At 38.7% G+C, this 18,956-nt stretch overlaps 1 protein-coding gene and 1 pseudogene across 4 annotated transcripts in view; both read left to right on the top strand.

Annotated features, from left to right (window-relative positions):
- The window catches only part of nln (neurolysin (metallopeptidase M3 family)), a 60,677-nt gene that overhangs the window by 18,386 nt on the left and 23,335 nt on the right, over nt 1-18,956 (top strand). For 2 of the 3 annotated variants that reach the window (XM_080418573.1, XM_080418571.1), the window contains exons 10-14: nt 163-364; nt 1,659-1,845; nt 3,099-3,227; nt 12,477-12,613; nt 13,996-14,179. In XM_080418573.1, coding sequence (XP_080274699.1) covers nt 163-364; nt 1,659-1,845; nt 3,099-3,227; nt 12,477-12,613; nt 13,996-14,145 — 805 coding nt within the window. In that variant the 3' untranslated portion in view covers nt 14,146-14,179. Of the gene's footprint in view, nt 1-162; nt 365-1,658; nt 1,846-3,098; nt 3,228-12,476; nt 12,614-13,995; nt 14,180-18,956 lie in introns of those variants that run through there. The other variant, XM_080418572.1, reaches the window with a different exon arrangement.
- Nucleotides 15,605-17,324, top strand: LOC308078190 (pyrin-like; annotated as a pseudogene). Its single transcript has 2 exons — nt 15,605-15,736; nt 15,889-17,324. The product of its transcript is annotated as a pyrin-like (transcript).

The raw sequence follows: 18,956 nt of genomic DNA, 5'->3' as shown, positions 1-18,956 counted from the left end.
AAGACACTAGTACAGAGCCCTGAGGGACTGTGCGTGTGCGGTCAACCATACAGAGTCTAAGGTTAAAGGCTGTTAAAGAACGTTTGTCTGTAAAAACTACTTTGGTTCGTGGTTGCGTGACATTTGTGACCATTTTGTGTTTGTTTTTTTGTTTTTTTACAGGGAAGGGAAGTACGGCCACGCAGCGTGCTTCGGCCTCCAACCGGGCTGCGTGGGGGCTGATGGGAAACGGAGTATTTCGGTGGCGGCCATGGTGGCCAACTTCACCAAGCCCAGTAAAGGCTGGCCCTCTCTGCTGCAGCACCACGAGGTGGAGACGTACTTTCACGAGTTTGGTCACGTCATGCATGAGATCTGCTCCAAGGTGAGAGTCTGGGGAGAAGGCCACAGAGAGAAGGGGGGAAAATGAATGAATGGAGATTTTTTTGTTTTTGTTGCATTCCTAAGCCAATACTTTTATGACCGGTGGCGGCTTCGGTAGGAGATACAAAGTGTCAACTTTGAGTCTCCCACCAGAGACATTAGCATCTTTCCGCCGGTCGTCAAATTATTGGTTTAGGAAAGCGACAAAAACAAAAAAATATCCATGAATTCAAGGCTTCATGGGGCGTGTAATTGATAGAAAATAAGCCATTTTTAGGGTGAACTATCCCTTTAAGTAAAAGTATCAATACTGCAATGTAGAAATACTCTTGTTACAAGTAAAAGTTTTCAAATGTATAAAAATCTTTTTGCATGGTGACACATTGTGAGCTTGTAGATCTGCTATTTTCAAATGGCCGAAATGTACATGCTGAAGTGATTAATGTATGTTTTGTAATAATAATCTATATCTACAAAGTAACGAGTGACTAAAGTTTTCAAATTGTCGTAGTGGAGTAAAAGTACAATATTTGCCTCTGAGATGTAGTGGAGGTGAAGTAAAAGTAATGAAAATTGGATATACTCCAGTAAAGTAAAAAATGCCAAAACATTTTACTTAGATCTGTAGATCTGCTATTTTTGAATATCCAAAGTATAAAATAATGGTTAAAGGTAGGGTAAGTGATTTGCAATTATTCAAATAATTGCGAAATGGGTCTATGTTCTGATAGTGCTCGTTACTATAGAGTGTCCTGTCCATATAAGGAGTCTCCATGTCTCTCCAGCTCTTTATAAAACAGAAAATGCATTTTCGTTTCAGTTTCAGTTTCATTTCCAATTTTATCCAATCAGGATAGAGAACTCAATCAGGATATAGATTAAACAAGTGAAATTGGAAGTGATGACACTAAGGAATGTGCAGGAAAAATTGGAACTGGAAAACTATAAAAATTAAGCTTAAAAATGGGTACTTTCTCCTGATTGGCTGAAATTTTTACACCTACCAGAAAATGTATTTTCTGTTTATTAAAGAGCTGGAGAGACGGGGAGACTCCTGTTACTGAAAAAACACTCTATAGCAATGATTACTATCAGAATATAGTGCTTTAACCTTTTAACAAAATACCTTTTGTTTTAACCCAAAAATATCACTTACCCTACCTTTAAAGTGGTTACAACGATGCGTTCCCGGTTTTAATGGGTTAACTATAACAACCCTGGTTTGAATACCGACAATTGATTTGATAACGCATCAAATCGAATCTTCTTTTGTGCTATTGTGTTTTATCTTTAAGGCGACGTTTTCAGAGTTCAGCGGGACGCAGGTGGAGACAGACTTCGTGGAGGTTCCGTCTCAGATGTTGGAGAACTGGGTTTGGGAGGAGGAGCCTCTCAGGAGGATGTCGGGTCACTACCGGGACGGCAGCCCCATCCCCGACCACCTGCTGACCAAGCTCATCGCTTCACGGGTGGCCAACACCGGTCAGACACCATGCGTTACTATGAATATGACACGGGAAATGATTTGGTTACACGTTGAAAAGCAGCGGTGGAAAAAGTACTCAAATGTTTCACTTAAGTAAAAGTATCGATACTGCAATGCAGAAGTACTCTGTTACGAGTAAAAGTCCGGAATTCTAAATTTACTTGAGTAACGGTACAAAAGTATTGGTATCATGATGTACTTAAAGTAGTGCGTTGTGAGCTTGTAGATCGGCTATTTTCAAATAGCCTGAGTATAAAATAGGGCTAAAGTGGTTAATGTATGTTTTATAATGTAATGATTTATATCTATAATTATATATAAATATCTATATTTATATCTTATAAGTAACTAGTAACTAAAGTTTTCAAATAATTGTAGTGGAGTAAAAGTACAATATTTGCCTCTGAGATAGTAGTGGAGTAGAAGTAAAAGTACTATAGCCTACTTTATCCATATTTTATACGTTGGCTATTCAAAAAAAGTGTGAATATTTCGAATAGTTTGGGATTTCTTAACATAACTCTTCTCTTCTGGGCCAAATATAATCAATTTGGGGATCCTTGACATGAAAAAGTTTGAGAACCACCTGTGAAAGTGATGTTGGGTTAAAACAAAATGTTTATTGTTAAAAAGTTCAAGCTGGCAATTGTAAAATGTTAAGTTCTATATTGTGAGAGTAATCATTGCTATAGAGTGTTTTTTCAGTAACAGGGGTCTCCATGTCTCTCCATAGTAATCAGAAAATCTGAAAAATACTTTTTTCAGGTAGGGATACCGAACATCTATCAGCTTGTGTTCCAGTTCCAAATATGTCTGCTCATTATTTTATTTTATTTTTCATCACTTCCACTTTCACTTGTTTATCCAGTATCCTGTTTCAGTTCTCTCTCCTGATTGGATGAAATTGGTATCCCCACCTGAGCATTTATTTTCTGTTCACTAAAGAGCTCAAGAAACTCTATAGCAATGTTTCAGAATATGAATATGATAAATATCACTTTAATATCACTTTAATCAATATACACAATATACAGCACCTTTAATCAATATACATTGTGTTTAAATTTAAAATAAAAACATTGTTCACGCCACGTTTCGAGCTTGTAGATCTGCTACTTTTGATGCCTTTGTGAGACGCTTTAGTATGATCAAGTAGGGCGTTAATTTACTAAAAAAAACACATAAAGAGTAAAACATTTGAGTACTTTTTCCACCACTGATGTCCATTACATCTGTGTCGTTTTTGCAGGGCTCATGAACCTGCGTCAAGTGGTCCTCAGTAAAGTGGACCAATCGCTGCACACCTCGTCTCATGCAGACACAGCACAGGTGTTTGCCAAACACTGTCAGGATATCCTGGGAATTCCTGCTACTCCAGGTAAATAATAATGATAATTTTATTTGATCCCGCGGGGGGGAATTCAGATTCAGCTTCACCCAGCTGATTGCTGCTCTAGTGGTCAGACTTGAGCGTGAGGGAGGAGCGGTTAGAGTAAGTGTCTTGCTCAGGGACATCTCCCTACACATTGATGGGGTCGGGAGTCAAACCTGGGACCTTTTGTTTCCCAGGCGGCCTCTTCCCGTTCAGCTATGGCCGCCAAGATACGCTGGGATTAAAGGAGAGTACTTAAAGGGATATAGTTCACCCCCAAAATGACTTTCTTTCCTATCGATTAGTCACTCCATGGAGACTTGAATTCATGGATATGTTTTTGTTTTTGTCGCATTCCTAAGCCCAATAATTTGATGACCGGCAGCGGTTCCGGTAGGAGACACAAAGAGTCTCCATGGTGACTTATCGATAAAAAAAAAAGGTACTTTTTTGGGTGAACCATCCCTTTAAGTAAAAGTATCAATACCACAATGTAGCAAAAGTACAAAAGTATTAGCATCAAAATATACTTAAAGTACCAAAAGTAAATACTCATTATGGAGAATGTCCCATAATCATGACGCGTTGTGAGCTTGTTGTTCCGCTATTTTGGAATAGCCAAAGAATATTGTTTAATGTATGCTTTGTAAAAATAATCTAAATCTACAAAGACATGTTGTAGGATAATTGCGGTGGTGGAGCAGTAGTAGTAGAATAATAAAGCATTGAAAAATGTACATACTCAAGTAAAATAAAAGGGAAAGCACCTCAGAATTGTTGGGGAATACCACTCATTTTCAACATTGAACCAAGTCATTTATATACGTACCTTAGAACTGTTGTGTGGAAATAAGAAACAAGCCCCCCCCCACATTCTGCGTTGCCTAGAACTGGAGAATATGGGGTCATGTGGTCAGTGACATACAAAAGGTGTACTCTTTGGCCCGCCCTCTAGGCTGCTGCATTCACATAGAATGGGGAATCTCACTTCCAGCTGAAGCAGTGCGACTTGAATATAAAGTTAAGACTTGTTAGAGCATTTTTAGCCAATTGATTTCTATTATCTACAAGTGTCTTGTGAAACATGATATATAACCATGGTCCATATGCCTACAAGTCGCACTGTTTCAGCTGGAAGTGAGATTCACTATTTTAGTGAATGAGGCAGCCTAGAGGGCGGGCCAAAGAGTACACCTTTCGTATGTCACTGATCACATGACCCCAACAATTGATTCTCCAGTTCTAGGCAACACAGAAAGGGGAGGACCTTTTTTTATTTCCACACAACAGTTCTAAGGTACTGTACATTAATGACATAGTTCAATGTTGAAATTAGTGGTATTCCTTAACAGTGCTTGAGTTAATGTACTAATTACTATCCACCACTGCTACAGGGAAAAGATGTCCAGTTTTCATAATAATTTTCAAAGGTGCTCAACTGCTTTTACAACATAAGATATAGTTTTTTTTTTACCACATATTCATTTTGTTTTAACCACATTGTTATGACATACACCGGCAGAAAACACATGGCAGCAATGAGCCACCATAGTACCATAGTACTAATGTGCTTTTCAATGGGATATCGTTGTTGTCGGGCAGAAACCTCTTATCTCCGTATTCTAGCTTTTTGTGTTTTTCCGTAAATGAACGCCCTACTTGATCATACCACAGCGTCACACAAAAGCATCAAAAGTAGCAGATCCACAAGCTCGAAACGCAGAGCGAAGCGACGTGTTTTGAGCTTGTAGATCTGCTACTTTTGCTATTTTAGAATTTTCATCCTGAAAAGTAACAGTTTTGGACATAATGAGGATTCCAGTCGACAGGGACGATATGCAAGAACAAAAATCCTAACATCATAACCACTTCATCATATGGAGATTTTATAAAGAAGAAAACAACAACATTTGTTCTCTACAGGGAGATCAGAGATCTCGTAACTTTATTGGTTATCATCATGACAGAGTTACCAATACTTCTCAGTTGAGGTTACACTGAGGTTACCCGTTTGCTGTGTTTGTCATGGTGTTTCGGATCCACTCCCTGTAATGGCAGACATCCGCGATTCTAACTGGCAAATTTTCATCAGCTGTACAAATAACACCATGAATCGTGGCGATGTTAGCGCCATCCACCGTGACCGCACCTCCACCTGAGTCACCCTGAGAGAGAGAGAGAGAGAGAGAGAGAGAGAGAGAGAGAGAGAGAGAGAGAGAGAGAGAGAGAGAGAGAGACACAAACAGCAACACATCACCTTCTGAGAAACATTGTCTCTCAATCAGATCTACTTTCACAGAAATTAGAAAACAAAATGTCATCTCAAACGGACTCCTTTTTTAAAAACTATTCTGTTTCCTCCACATACAGCAATCTCTGATATATTTGTATAGGTATTCAAATATAAACAAAACAAATAATAATGGGCTAAACATTATGGTGAAGTCAGAATGAATGAACACATGGGACCAAATAGAATTCAGATGTATTGTGAATTTTAGATGTAGAGTTTAATACTCCTTTGACAGTGATTAGCACTTTGTTGCATTAGAGATTGTATTTATTATAGCACATTGTAAAAGCAGAAATTGGTTTGTAGTTGTTGTATGTTAAAGGGATATTTCACTTTCAAAAAAGATTTGGGTCATTTTATCGTCTACTCAGGCTTTTGGGAGCACCCCGGACAGTTTTTAAGTTGCTTGATTCAGTATTTAGATATTTGATATTCATTTTATCAGACACGCCCCCTTCCTATATTAACCCATTGTAACTTCAAACTCCATTTCAACCATGTTAGATTAATCGGAAACACCCGTCCTTGGTTCTGGTGACTGATATTGTCCTTCTAATTCGTGAGGAGACCGTGTTTTTTCAATTACTTTTTTCATTTATTTTGTATCTATTTTTTGGAAAATGAAAAAAATAATAATACAATAGAATAATTAAATGAAAAAAATGAAAAAAGTAATCGAAAAAACACGGCCCCCTCACGTATTAGGAGGGCAGGGGGGGGCTCACAAAAGCCTGAGTAGACGATAAAATGACCCAACATTTTTTTGAAAGTGAAATATCCCTTTAAGATGTGTACTCACTTGAGATGCATTATCAGCTCCATTGCCATCAGGAGCAGGAGCAGCACAAAACAGTCTTGTTAAGCTCCATTCTAGGTTGGGGCTATCGGCACACTCATAAACGTTCAAATCTAAACAGTGCAATTCATTTCCCGGCGGTTGTACACCAGGACCTGTTGAGAATCAGACTCAGAGTTTATGTTCACAGCTGACAGCTAATGCAAACTCAATCACATGGTAAACAGTATATTAAAATCAGTCCTGCTGCAACTGTTCAATGATAAAACCTAGTTTTTTTTAATACAAACTCTATGCATTATGTAAACTAAAATATCCTCAACCAGCAGTGGTGTAAAGTAACTAAGTACATTTACTCAAGTACTGTACTTATGTACAGTTTTGAGTTACTTTTACTTTAATGGAGTAATGGAGTTTAATGGAGTATTTCCAATTGTCTATACTTTTACTCCACTACATCTCAGAGGCAAATATTGTACTTTTACTCCACTACAATTATTTGAAAACTTTAGTTACTAGTTACTTGCAGATATAAATTATTACATTATAAAACACAAATGAACCACTTTAGCCCTATTTTATACATAGGCTATTTGAAAATAGCCGATCTACAAGTAGATCTGCTATTTTCAAACGTTTTAGTACTTTTACTTTTGGAACTTTAAGCACATTTTGATACCAATACTTTTGTACTTTTACTCAAGTACATTTTTTATTTTACTTGTAACAGAGTACATTGCAGAATTGATACTTTTACTTAAGTAAAACATTTGAGTACTTTTTCCATTAAAATCAGTCAGTCCTGCTATAACTGTTCAATGATCAAACCTAGTTATTTTTTCTTTACTAAATTAATCCTCAACCAGTAAAAGTAGGTATTTGTAGGAGGTTACATTATTGAGAACTCACGTGCATGGCCTGCTAGTTGAACTCTTCCTGGTCTAGTCTTACACTGAGCTGCAGTAGGAAGAGCTATGGTGTGTGGGGCCCCAGCGATCGCTTCTGGTAACTGCAGTAGCATGATGTCATGTGGTCGGTTTATGTTACCGTTATCGTGGATGAAGTGTTGTGTGATTATTGTCCCCGGCGGATTTGCGCCTGCCACGAATGGGTGCACACCTATCACTGCACGAAGACTCGCACCATTCCTGCCAAAATAGAAGAAAGGAAGGTTTTCATTCCAAAACACTCAATCAGTGGTGGAAAGTAAATAAGTACATTTACTTAGGTACTGTACTTAAGTTTAAAAAAAATTGTTTACTTGAGGATTTTTCCAATTTCCAATACTTTTACTTCTACTCCACTACAACTCATTTATTTTACTCAACATTTATTTGAAAACTTTAGTTACTAGTTACTTTGTAGATTTTGATTATTATTACAAAACTTACATTAACCAGCCCTATATACATTTCGACCATTTGAAAATAGCCGATCAACAAGCTCACAATGCGTCGCGATGCGACGCATTGTGAGCTTGTAGATCTACTATTTTCAAAATATTGTTATACATTTGAAAACTTGAAATGGGACATAATGCATAATGAGTACTTTTAATTTTGTTACTTTAAGTTCATTTTGATGCCAACACTTTTGTACCTTTACTAAAGTAAATTTTGAATTCCGGACTTTTACTTGTAACAGATTATTTCTACATTGCAGTATTGATACTTTTAAGCAATTGAGTACCTTTTCCACCACTGCACTCAATACTAGCCGTACTCTCTATATACCCAACCTAAGAGGTTACATATCACATCATGATCATTTCTTACATTTTATGTTAAAAAGCAAAGGGCTAGAGATTAGTGCTAATTTCTTCTTTTTTAAAGTTCATCAGTATTATTAATTTGAATATATGAGAGAGGTTAAATGAACAGATAGAACAACTCAGTGGATACTCCTATTGGCTATAGGGACAGTCCCTCGCTTCATGGATTTCTTTGCATGGACAAAGTTATGGCATTTGTGTCTAAAACAGCCTCAAACGTACAAATATACATTATGAATTGATTAAAAGAAATCATGAAAATAGCCGATCTAAAAGCTACAAATGTATGGAATTTGCTAGATTTGTTATTGTTCGTGTTGAATATATCTGAATTTCTTGTTTTTAATTTCTTGTGTGTGTGTGTGTGTGTATATATATATATATATATATATATATATATAGAGAGAGAGAGAGAGAGAGAGAGAGAGAGAGAGAGAGAGAGAGAGAGAGAGAGAGAGTTTCCCTGCGATCTTTTGTGAGTATTAAAGTAGAGTAATTCAGTAGACTCTACTGTGAGAGAAATAGATCAATAGAGTAGCTACAGCAGCTAAATGTTTAAGTAACCCCTCTTACCCCCTCCCGGCCAACAATGACCTGCAGTTAGAATATATCTATTATGGATCAGAGAGCCTCCACAAACTAGGTTCCCATGGGCGTCTGTCAGTTTGACATGGTACAGCCGTTGATTGTCAGGACAGAGATGACCGTTGACGATCCTCTTTTGTAAACTGCCTGTTGTGACATCTGCAGGAGAGTGACACAGTCCTCCATCAATTGATTTGCTCATACGGAGCCAAAGGAAACAATGCAATGTCCTTGAGAGTTGAAGTATACTACAGGTGATGTGGCCACAATTGATTTACCCTATAGGCTGATTTTGTAGTTTGTTAAGACTGACAAATCAAACTACAAAATCAGAGAGGGGAGGAAGGAGAGCGAGAGAGGGGGAGAGAGAGAGAGAGAGAGAGAGAGAGAGAGAGAGAGAGAGAGAGAGAGAGAGAGAGAGAGAGAGAGAGAGAGAGAGAGAGAGAGAGAGACGGTAAGCGAGAGGGTAAGCGAGAGGGTAAGAGAGAGAGAGAGAGAGAGAGAGAGAGAGAGAGAGAGAGAGAGAGAGAGAGAGAGAGAGAGAGAGAGAGAGCAAGTGAGACTGTGAGAGAGAGTCATGAAAATCTGGCACTAATTGCATAACAAACTGAACAATGACAGTTTCAGACCAAAATAAATAATATTTTTAAAATGCATAGAGCTGTATTTTTGTATAAATACTCACCAGCCCACAGCAGCAGAAGGAGGAACAGCATTGGAGGAGTCATGTTTGTCACTGATCTTCCAGTGACTGTGTCCTCCCGTTGGGACGGTAGAGACTTTTTATATGTAGTCACACTACCTTATTGGCCTTTCAACCACCAATCACCATGGCCAACTTTATCACCACTCTTCCATTGGCTGTGACCTGGCTGAACATATACAAATTACTTTTATTATATATATATATATATATATATATATATATATATATATATATATATATATATATATATATATATATATATATATATATATATATATATGGTATCCTGAATGTTACTTGAAAAAAATACAAAATGTATCTTTTTCCATCATTTCATTGTGTCCAAACACATTAGCCTATTGTACAGCTCATTTCAGAAAACTCAGCAGAAAATGGACAAGCTAGTATTAGTGCTTTTGCAATGCACATGCTCCATATCAGCCATGTGAAATCTGTGATCTATACTAAAAGTAAAACTCATCATCATTATGGGACGGCAGTGGCTCAGGAGGTAGAGCTGCCGCTTGGGAACCAGTTCGATCCCGGGCTCCCTCAGTGTTTAGTGTTGAAGTGTTCTCGAGCGAGACGCTGAACCCCTATTTGCTCCTGATGAGCAGGTTGGTGCCTTGCATGGTTCCCTCCGCCATCGGTGTATGAATGTGTGTGTGAATGGGTGAATGTAATGCACAATCATTGTAAAGCGCCTTGGATAATGGAACTTTATAGATTTACCATTTACCATTTATTAATACTAATAATAATAATAACATCTCAAATGTATATAGTGCTTTTCTAAGTATCCAAAGGAGGAGAAAACAACAAAATAACAACTTTACAAAAAAGAAACACTAAGAAAAGGCTAAGACTAAGGAATAAAATCAATAAAAACAGTGGAATGAGTAAAGGGGGTGCAGAGTTAGCTGGGGAAAGCCATATTGAAGAGGTGGGTATTAAATATATTTGCAATACTTGAATGAGTATTTTAGGAGGATACTCTGGTCGTTGACGCTACCTACATGTATGCACACCTACACTGTACTTCTTATTTTCTTCATAATTATTGTTCTAATATTGTTCCATGTTATTCTCTGATTACCACTGTAGGCTACTGTATTATCTCTGCACAATTCCTGAATTTTCAAATGGACCCACAAGGGTCCATTTTTGTTCCATTTAAAACTCTGGATTCTACTCTGTACGCAGTGTTCTGTATCTTAGAGTTTGCTCCTAAAACAATATCACCTGCATTCATCTAATGTGCTGGGATGTTTTTATTTATTTATCATTATAGCATTTTTTTCAACAACATCTTCCCCTACATCCCTAAACCACTACACCCCAAGTACATATTCCTTTATTTTAGTTTTTAATTATTCTTGTTTGAAGAAGAAGAAAAAAAAAACATAAATTAAGAACAAATTCAAAACATTTTCAAAATATTCCATTATTAGAAAAAATAGTGTGGTGAAAATAGCAGATCCACAAGCTCACAATGTGTTGCATTACGCAACGCCTTGTGAGCTTGTGCCATTTTCACTAGAAGACAGCACATTTTTGTTTTGGGTCTCAAGCTAAAACGTTTGGGAACTACTGTTCTAGACTCTTCTCCCTCCTGTGGAATTACCTCTGGACCCCCCCCCCCCCCCCACACACACACACACACACACACACCCCCCCGCAGTACAGTCCCTTTGTGTTTTGTTTCATTTGCATGAAGCTGACACTCTATGAGTGAACTATTCTATCGTCACTGTCGGGTGGAAACCTTGTATGTCCAAAACATTTACTTTTCAGGAAAAAAAATATAGTAGCCTGAGTCTATTTGAAGATAGCTGAACTGCAAGCTCAGCTTGCAGTTCAGCTATCTTCACTACTTTTGCGTGACGCTCTTGTAGTTATTCATTTGTGAAAACACAAACAAACAAAACAAACATAAAAAGTCTAAATATGGAGATAGAGATACAAGGTTTACGCCCGACAACAGCAATATTTGATAAGACTTTATTCAAAGAAGTTCATTCACTCGGGAGAGCTATGGAGCCACTATTCAAATGTCTTACTGTATCTAGCAAAAATGTTATCTGTGCTCGCTTTGCTTAAAATGTCCTTTCAGCCAGTTAGCTTTATTCAAATGTAACATGAGATAGTGTTACATTAACCCCCCCCCCCCACGTATCGTGACCATTTACTACTATCGCTTGTTTACACTTACACTTGTAAGTCGCTCTGGAGAAGAGCATTTGCTAAATGCTTAAATTGAATTCAAGCAGGGACGTGCTGGCCACTGAGAGATTTGGGACAATTCCAGAAAGGCCTCTCCATTCCAGGCCGACCAGGCCGGCCTTTAAAAAAAAATAAAAATAATAATATTTAACTTTTTTTTTTTTTTTCACTTTTTGGGTCTGGGCGGCCCACAAAGTAAATATAACTCATGTAATTGGCCCACTGGCTTGTCTCTCATCTGAAATGGCCCAACAAAATCCTTACGGGCCTCTCTATCTGAGATTCCCAGGCTGAATTAGGGGCCCAGCACGTGCCTGAATTCAAGAAACATCTCAGTACAGTCCCTTTGTGTTTTGTTTCATTTGCATGAAGCTGACACTCTACGAGTGAACTATCCTATCGTCACTGTCGGGTGGAAACCTTGTATGTCCAAAACATTTACTTTTCAGGAAAAGGAAAAAGTAGCCTGAGTCTGTTTGAAGATAGCTGAACTGCAAGCTCAGCTTGCAGTTCAGCTATCTTCTCTACTTTTGCGTGACGCTCTTGTAGTTATTCATTTGATTTGTGAAAAAACAATACAAAAAAAACATAAAAAGTTTAATTATGGAGATACAAGGTTTACACTCGACAACGGCAATATTTGACTTTATTCCAAAGAAGTTCATTCACTCGGGACAGCTATGGAGCCACTATTCAAATGTCTTATCTAACAAAAATGTTATCTATGCTCGCTTTGCTTAAAATGTCCAGCCAGTTAGCTTTATTCAAATGTAACATCAGATAATGTACACGTCTGACTCACATGAAATATGACAGGTCTTCTGTTGCAGAGCAATAAAGTTGTCCTGTGTCTTAATGAAGAAACCTTTCGTGTGGCGCAGGTACCAACATGCTGGCCAGTTTCAGCCACCTGGCAGGCGGTTACGATGGCCAGTACTACAGCTACCTGTGGAGTGAGGTCTACTCCATGGACATCTTCTTCAACCGCTTCAAAAAGCAAGGCATCATGAACCCACAGGTGGGACTGATTATAATGAACACGATTAAAGGTAGTGTAAGTGATTTGCAAAGTTTCAAATAATTGCAAAATGGGTCTATGTTCTGATAGTGCTCGTTACTATAGAGTGTCCTGTCCATATAAAGAGTCTCCATGTCTCTCCAGCTCTTTATAAAACAGAAAATGTATTTTGTAGTTTTTTTTTTTTTTTTTGTAGTTTCATTTCCAATTTTATCCAACCAGGACAGAGAACTCAATCAGGATACAGATTAAACAAGTGAAATTGGAAGTGATGACACTAAGAAATGAGCATGCAAAATTGGAACTGAAAACTATACAAATTAAGCTTAAAAATGGGTACTTTCTCCTGATTGGCTGAGATTTTGACACCTACCGAAAAATGTATTTTCTGTTTATTAAAGAGCTGGAGAGACGGGGAGACTCCTGTTACTGAACAAACACTCTATAGCAATGATTACGATCAGAATATAGTATTTTAACCTTTAAAAAAAATACTTTTTGTTTTAACCAAAAAATATCACTTACCCTACCTTTAACTTGATTTTAACCACTTAAAGGGATAAAATAAAATAAAAAATCCTATCGATTAGTCACCGCGTGGAGATTATTGGCTTAGGAATGCGACAAAAACAAAAAATAATCCATGAATTTAAGTCTTCATGGGGTGACTAATCAATAGTAAGGGGGGGGGGGGGGCAGGGAGAGGAAGAGCAAGGGAGAAAAAAATCTAACAAATAAAGAAGCACAAAAAGATCAAGATATATAATAGACATAGCATAAGACCAGCAGATATACAGTATGTACATGAGGTCACCCATAAGGTGCTAAACTGATAAATAGCCGAATAGATTAATTAATTCATTATTTTAAAAAATAAATCTTTTTTTCAGCACATTTTTGCTGAAAATAGACGATCTACAAGTTCACAACGCCTCGGGGTCCTTGGAGTTACTACAGCCAAATCTTTGTGTGATAGCAACTTATTTTGTTTTGTTTTAACATTAACCTGAACCCTAGCATATATTCTGAGGGAAATAGCCGATCTACAAGCTCGGTAGAAAATAGCCGATCTACAAGCTCACAATGCCTCGCAGCGCTTTTTCGGCAAAGAGGTTTGGTGTAGAGGGGGAAAAAAGAGCAGATCAAGTGTAGAGCCAAAGGTCAAGTTTACTAAGTGTTGAGAGTTTAAATGGTTAAATGTCTGAAATAAACAAAAAACATCAGTTTACTCAACACTGAGTAAATGAAGCAATCTATGAAAAAAAAGTTTAATCTGCAACACAATTGTGTACAATGTACTGCTTCATCTCTCTCTCTCAGCTAAGGGGTCCTTGACCTGAAAAGCATTGAAGACCCCCTGCTTTATATGTTGTTATTTCCAGGTTGGAGCGGAGTACAGGAAGGTGATCCTGGAGCCTGGAGGTTCTGCAGATGGACTGAACATGATCACAACATTTCTGGGACGTGAACCACAACAGGACGCATTCTTCCAATGCAAGGGACTGAGCAAAATAGAGGAAATGTCCAAATAATCATTGACACTGATAATAATTCATCATTAGCGTTAGGTATTTGATATTACCTACAGTCTGGGTTCCCAAATTTTTTCAGCTCGAGATTGAAAAGAGAAATGTGGTTGTCTTCCCGTGATCCAAACTTACATTATGAATTAAGCACTTAAGCCCTATTAAATAATACACAAATAGCGGAAATAGCAGATCTACAAGCTCACAGCACATTGAATCGTGACGCGTTGTGAGGTTGTACATTGGCTATTTCTACTATTTAATTTTTTTAGAACATTTCAGGAAACCTTTTTATTATTATTTGGAAAATGTTTCGAAACTTTCTATTTTTAATTTTGAACATTTCTGTAAACGTTTTTCATGTTTTGGGGAGTTTTGTGAGAAATAAAATGCACATTTGTGACCCATGAAATGTAGTTTACTAAATGCTTATGAATCTGTAACAGTAATCATAATTTAAAAATAACAAGGTATGTACCCAGGGGGTTTCCTTAAAAAAGTGTTAAATCGGCTTGCTTAATGCAAGTTATTAAAGATATTAGGTTGTAGGTGTGGACACAACCAAATTGTGGGTATGAATATACTTCACATAACTTAATTTTATTTTCATTTTGGAGGTAGGCTATTATAAAGGTCTCAAAAGTCCTTAAATTGTCACTTCATGAATGTGCAGATACCCTACACTCACTGTATGTTGGTTTGTTGAGTGAGAAAACACATGATCTGGGACCCCCCCCCCCCCCCCACAGTTTGACCACTGACCTAGACAACAGCACTGGTTGACAGGAATGCAAATTAATGTTGTAAAAATGCCTCATCATCATCATCACCACCGTCATCGTTTTATGATGAAGCAGTAGCCTTGCTTTGCCACAATAATAGCAAGGAAGCAAGATGGGGTCGTCTAACTAACTGTGACAGTGGTACATTGACTGAGGTCTTTTTACTTGAGTATTTACAAATGTAATACTCCACTACATCTCGGATCCAAATATTGTACTTTTCACTCCACTACGTTTATTTGAAAACTTTAGTTAGTACTAGTTACTTAGAAAATTATGCTGACTGCAGATCTCTTCCAGGCCTGGTTGACTATCCAGGTCCTGCAAATCATAGCCAATTGATCGGAAATAATCTGAAAAATCACGCCGATTATAGCTGCTCACAGAAACACAGACACACAGACGGACAAGGGCAAAAACATGATTTCCGGCCAACTAAACTAAACTTTTATTCTCAGTGTGTAGAAATGGCGTCCGCCTGCAGTCTCCTGTCTGAAGAGCAGTTCCTGTGTTCTATCTGTCTGGATGTGTTCACTGATCCAATCACCACTCTATGTGGACACAACTATTGCAAAACCTGTATCACACATTACTGGGACACTAAGGATGTGTGTCAGTGTCCATTATGTAACAAAACCTTCTATACGAGACCAGAATTCTCTGTTAATAAGATCTTCTCTGAGATGGCTGATCAGTTCAGGAAGTCAAAGCAGCTGAGACAAACTTCCAGCACAAACCAAGATCCTGCTGAACCAGATGAAGTGTCCTGTGACGTCTGTACTGAGACCAAACTCAAAGCCCTGAAGTCCTGCTTGGTGTGTCTGATCTCCTACTGTGATACTCACCTGGGGCCTCATCTGAGACTCACAGGGTTAAAACGACACAAACTAATCAACCCTGTAAAGAACCTTATCTGTGAGAAACATGACAGCTGTTCTGTAAGACTGACTGCATGTGTGTTTGTCAGTTCTGCACCGAGTCAGACCACAAGTTCCATCAAATTGTCTCTCTGGAAAAAGAATTTGAAGAAAAGAAGGCTGTGCTGGGAAAGACAGAGGCTGAAGTTCATCAGATGATCCAGGAGAGACAAGTGAAGATTCAGGAGGTTCAACACTCAGTAGAGCTCAGTAAGAAAGATGCAGACAGAGAGATAGCAGACACTGTGCAGATCTTCACTGCTCTGATCAGCTGTATTGAGAGAAGCCAGGCTGAGCTCATTGATGTTATTGAAGAGAAGCAGAAAACAACAGAGAAACAGGCTGAAGGCTTCATCAAGGAGCTGCAACAGGAGATCTATGAGTTAAAGAAGAGAAGCTCTGAGCTGAAGCAGCTCTCACACACTGAAGACCACCTCCACCTCCTCCAGAACTTCACATCCATCAACACCCCTCCACCCATCAAGGACTGGACAAAGGTCAATGTCCACCAGTCTTCATATGTGGGGACAGTGAGGACAGCTGTGGCTCAGCTTGAGAAGACACTCAGTCAAGAGATGACAAAGCTGCGTGATGATGAGCTGAGGAGGATCCAGCAATATGAAGTGGGTGTAACTCTAGACCCTGATACAGCACAAGGAGAACTCATCTTGCCTGAGGATGGAAAACAAGTGAGTTGTGGAAACATAAAGAAGAATCTCCCAGACAACAAAGAGAGATTCTCATATTGTCTTAGGAAAACAAAGCTTCTCCTCAGGAAGGTTTTACTATGAGGTTCAGGTTAAAGGGAAGACTGGCTGGAATTTAGGAGTGGCCAGAGAGTCCATCAACAGGAAGGGAAAAATCACACTGAACCCCACCCATGGTTACTTGTCTATATGGTTGAGTAATGGAAATGAGTACAAGGCTCTTGCTAAACCTCCTGTCCTCCTCCCTGTAAGAGAGGAGGTCCAGAAAGTGGGAGTGTTTGTGGATTATGACTGGGTCTGGTCTCATTTTATGATGTGGAGACCAGAGTTCATCTCTACTCTTTCACTGGCTGCACCTTCACTGAGAAACTCTATTCATACTTCAGTCCCAGTCTTAATTATAATGGAAAAAACTCACTTCCTCTGATCATCTCTCCTGTCACTCTCACAGATTAGACTAATCCTTGGCTTTACATGAAAGGTTAGTTTTCATATAAGAAACAAATGTGTGTATAGAAGGGTTCATTTACAGGTTTATTATCATAAAAAAGAGATTGATGCGAGGTTTATTGTCAGTCAAGCTATTGAACTCTAATACATGCATTCTATTGAAACACAAGAACTTAACTTTACATGTCTGAATTACAACCAAAGACTATTGTGGTAAAATTAGTGCTTAATTTGATTAAGTATTGAGCATACATCCCTTTCTGTGAGACTATATCCATATGTCTTTGGTACAAGTAAGTATATTTAATGGCATTCAGGTTTAAGTTAAACTTAAAGGAGGAGTTCACCCAAAAAATGACTTATTTTCTATCAATTGCACACCCTATGAAGCCTTGAATCCATGGATTCTTTTTTGTTTTTGTCGCATTCCTAAGCTAATAATTTGATTCCCGTCTCCTACCGGCTAATGTATCCGGTAGGAGACACAAAGTAGATTATTTGTGTCTCCTACCGGAAATACACACGGTCATCAAATTATTGTCTCATGTATGTACTGTAGTTATGTTCTCAATTATAGAAGATGGAAATTGTGATTCTTTAAAATAAATCAGTTATTGTAATAATGTGCATAATTACGCGCATTTATGTGAATTATTTTCTCATCACAGAGTTGCATACATTAAGTTTGCGTGATTTGGGTTTTTTGGGTTATGTTGTCACGTTAAATGGTGCATTTATATAAATAAAATGCACCATACATTCACGTTGATGAATGTATATTTTGGTGTAGTGTACATCTTACGAGGAATTGTGCCAACATGTTTTGCATGTCTGGGATTTGCTAGAGAGGAAGAGTTCTATGTTTGAAACAACGACAATAACATATTATTTGGTGGTTTTATAATAAATATTCATAGGAGCATTATCCAGTGTGCAGACTCTATTTTTCTGTCTTTCACCCGTTCTTCTGTCCTGCACCTGGTATTTTATTGTTTGGATGTGCAGTAGGCTATATGTATTATTTGATGTTAATGTATTATTATTACGAAACATCCTATGACCCCAGGCTACAACACTGATGATACGTCCCAGGTGCATCCATGTGATGTTTTTTCGTTATAGTTATTCTATTTATAGTGGCTCATAGGAATTTATAGACTATGTGACAACCAGGAATAGATTGGTGACCACCGGAGAGACGGGTGACAGCCGGAATGTAGACGGCATCCGGGAGCAGTTTGGGTTGGCGCCCCAGTCTGTGTCTTCCGTGAGGAAGAAGCCCAACAAATCCACGGTGAGGCCTTTAGGAGGACCATTCAAGCAAGACGCAAAGGGAGCCTGCAGTACCACCACGGGCCAAGACACCATCACACCAGAATGAAATGTTTGGAGCGGGGGAGTCTGGTGCAACGCTCAGGTCCTGGACCTGGTGAGACGGAGGAGGAGCCCGGCCAGGAGGCCATCCACAGAGCCTAGCCCCTCCACGTGCCAGAGCCTCTGCTCTCCCCCATTCCTGGCAGAGTAGTTTCGGACAAGCGTATTGAGTGGCCCTGTCTTTCCCTATTAAGCGTGCCAACGTGTCGTCACCAGCAGAAGGGGCAAATCAGCCTGCGGGGCGAGGCATTGGGCAATGTTAAGTCAACCTGCTATTTACCCCTCAAAGATGTCCGCAGCTACCAAAAGACACTTGTTGACGCCCCCTTCAGGATTTTTGGCACGCTTTATAGGACTGACTGTGGGTAGCTATCTGGGACGTAAGTCGGGGCTTGATCAACCCTGGCTGGGTCACCTGGACGAGGGTGTATGTTGCGAGACCCGAAACATCCTATGACCCCAGGCTACAACACTGATGATACGTCCCAGGTGCATCCATGTGATGTTTTTTCGTTATTATATTTATATCTTATCATTTTGATGTATAGTACACGTTTTTGTAAACTTTCTGCCCTGCCACAGAAGCA

Source organism: Gymnoscopelus braueri, assembly GCF_963280865.1.
Source record: "Gymnoscopelus braueri genome assembly, chromosome: 22".
Taxonomy (NCBI): domain Eukaryota; kingdom Metazoa; phylum Chordata; class Actinopteri; order Myctophiformes; family Myctophidae; genus Gymnoscopelus; species Gymnoscopelus braueri.
The sequence above is the reverse complement of the archived record's forward strand: the minus strand, read 5'-3'. Positions and strand labels throughout refer to the sequence as shown.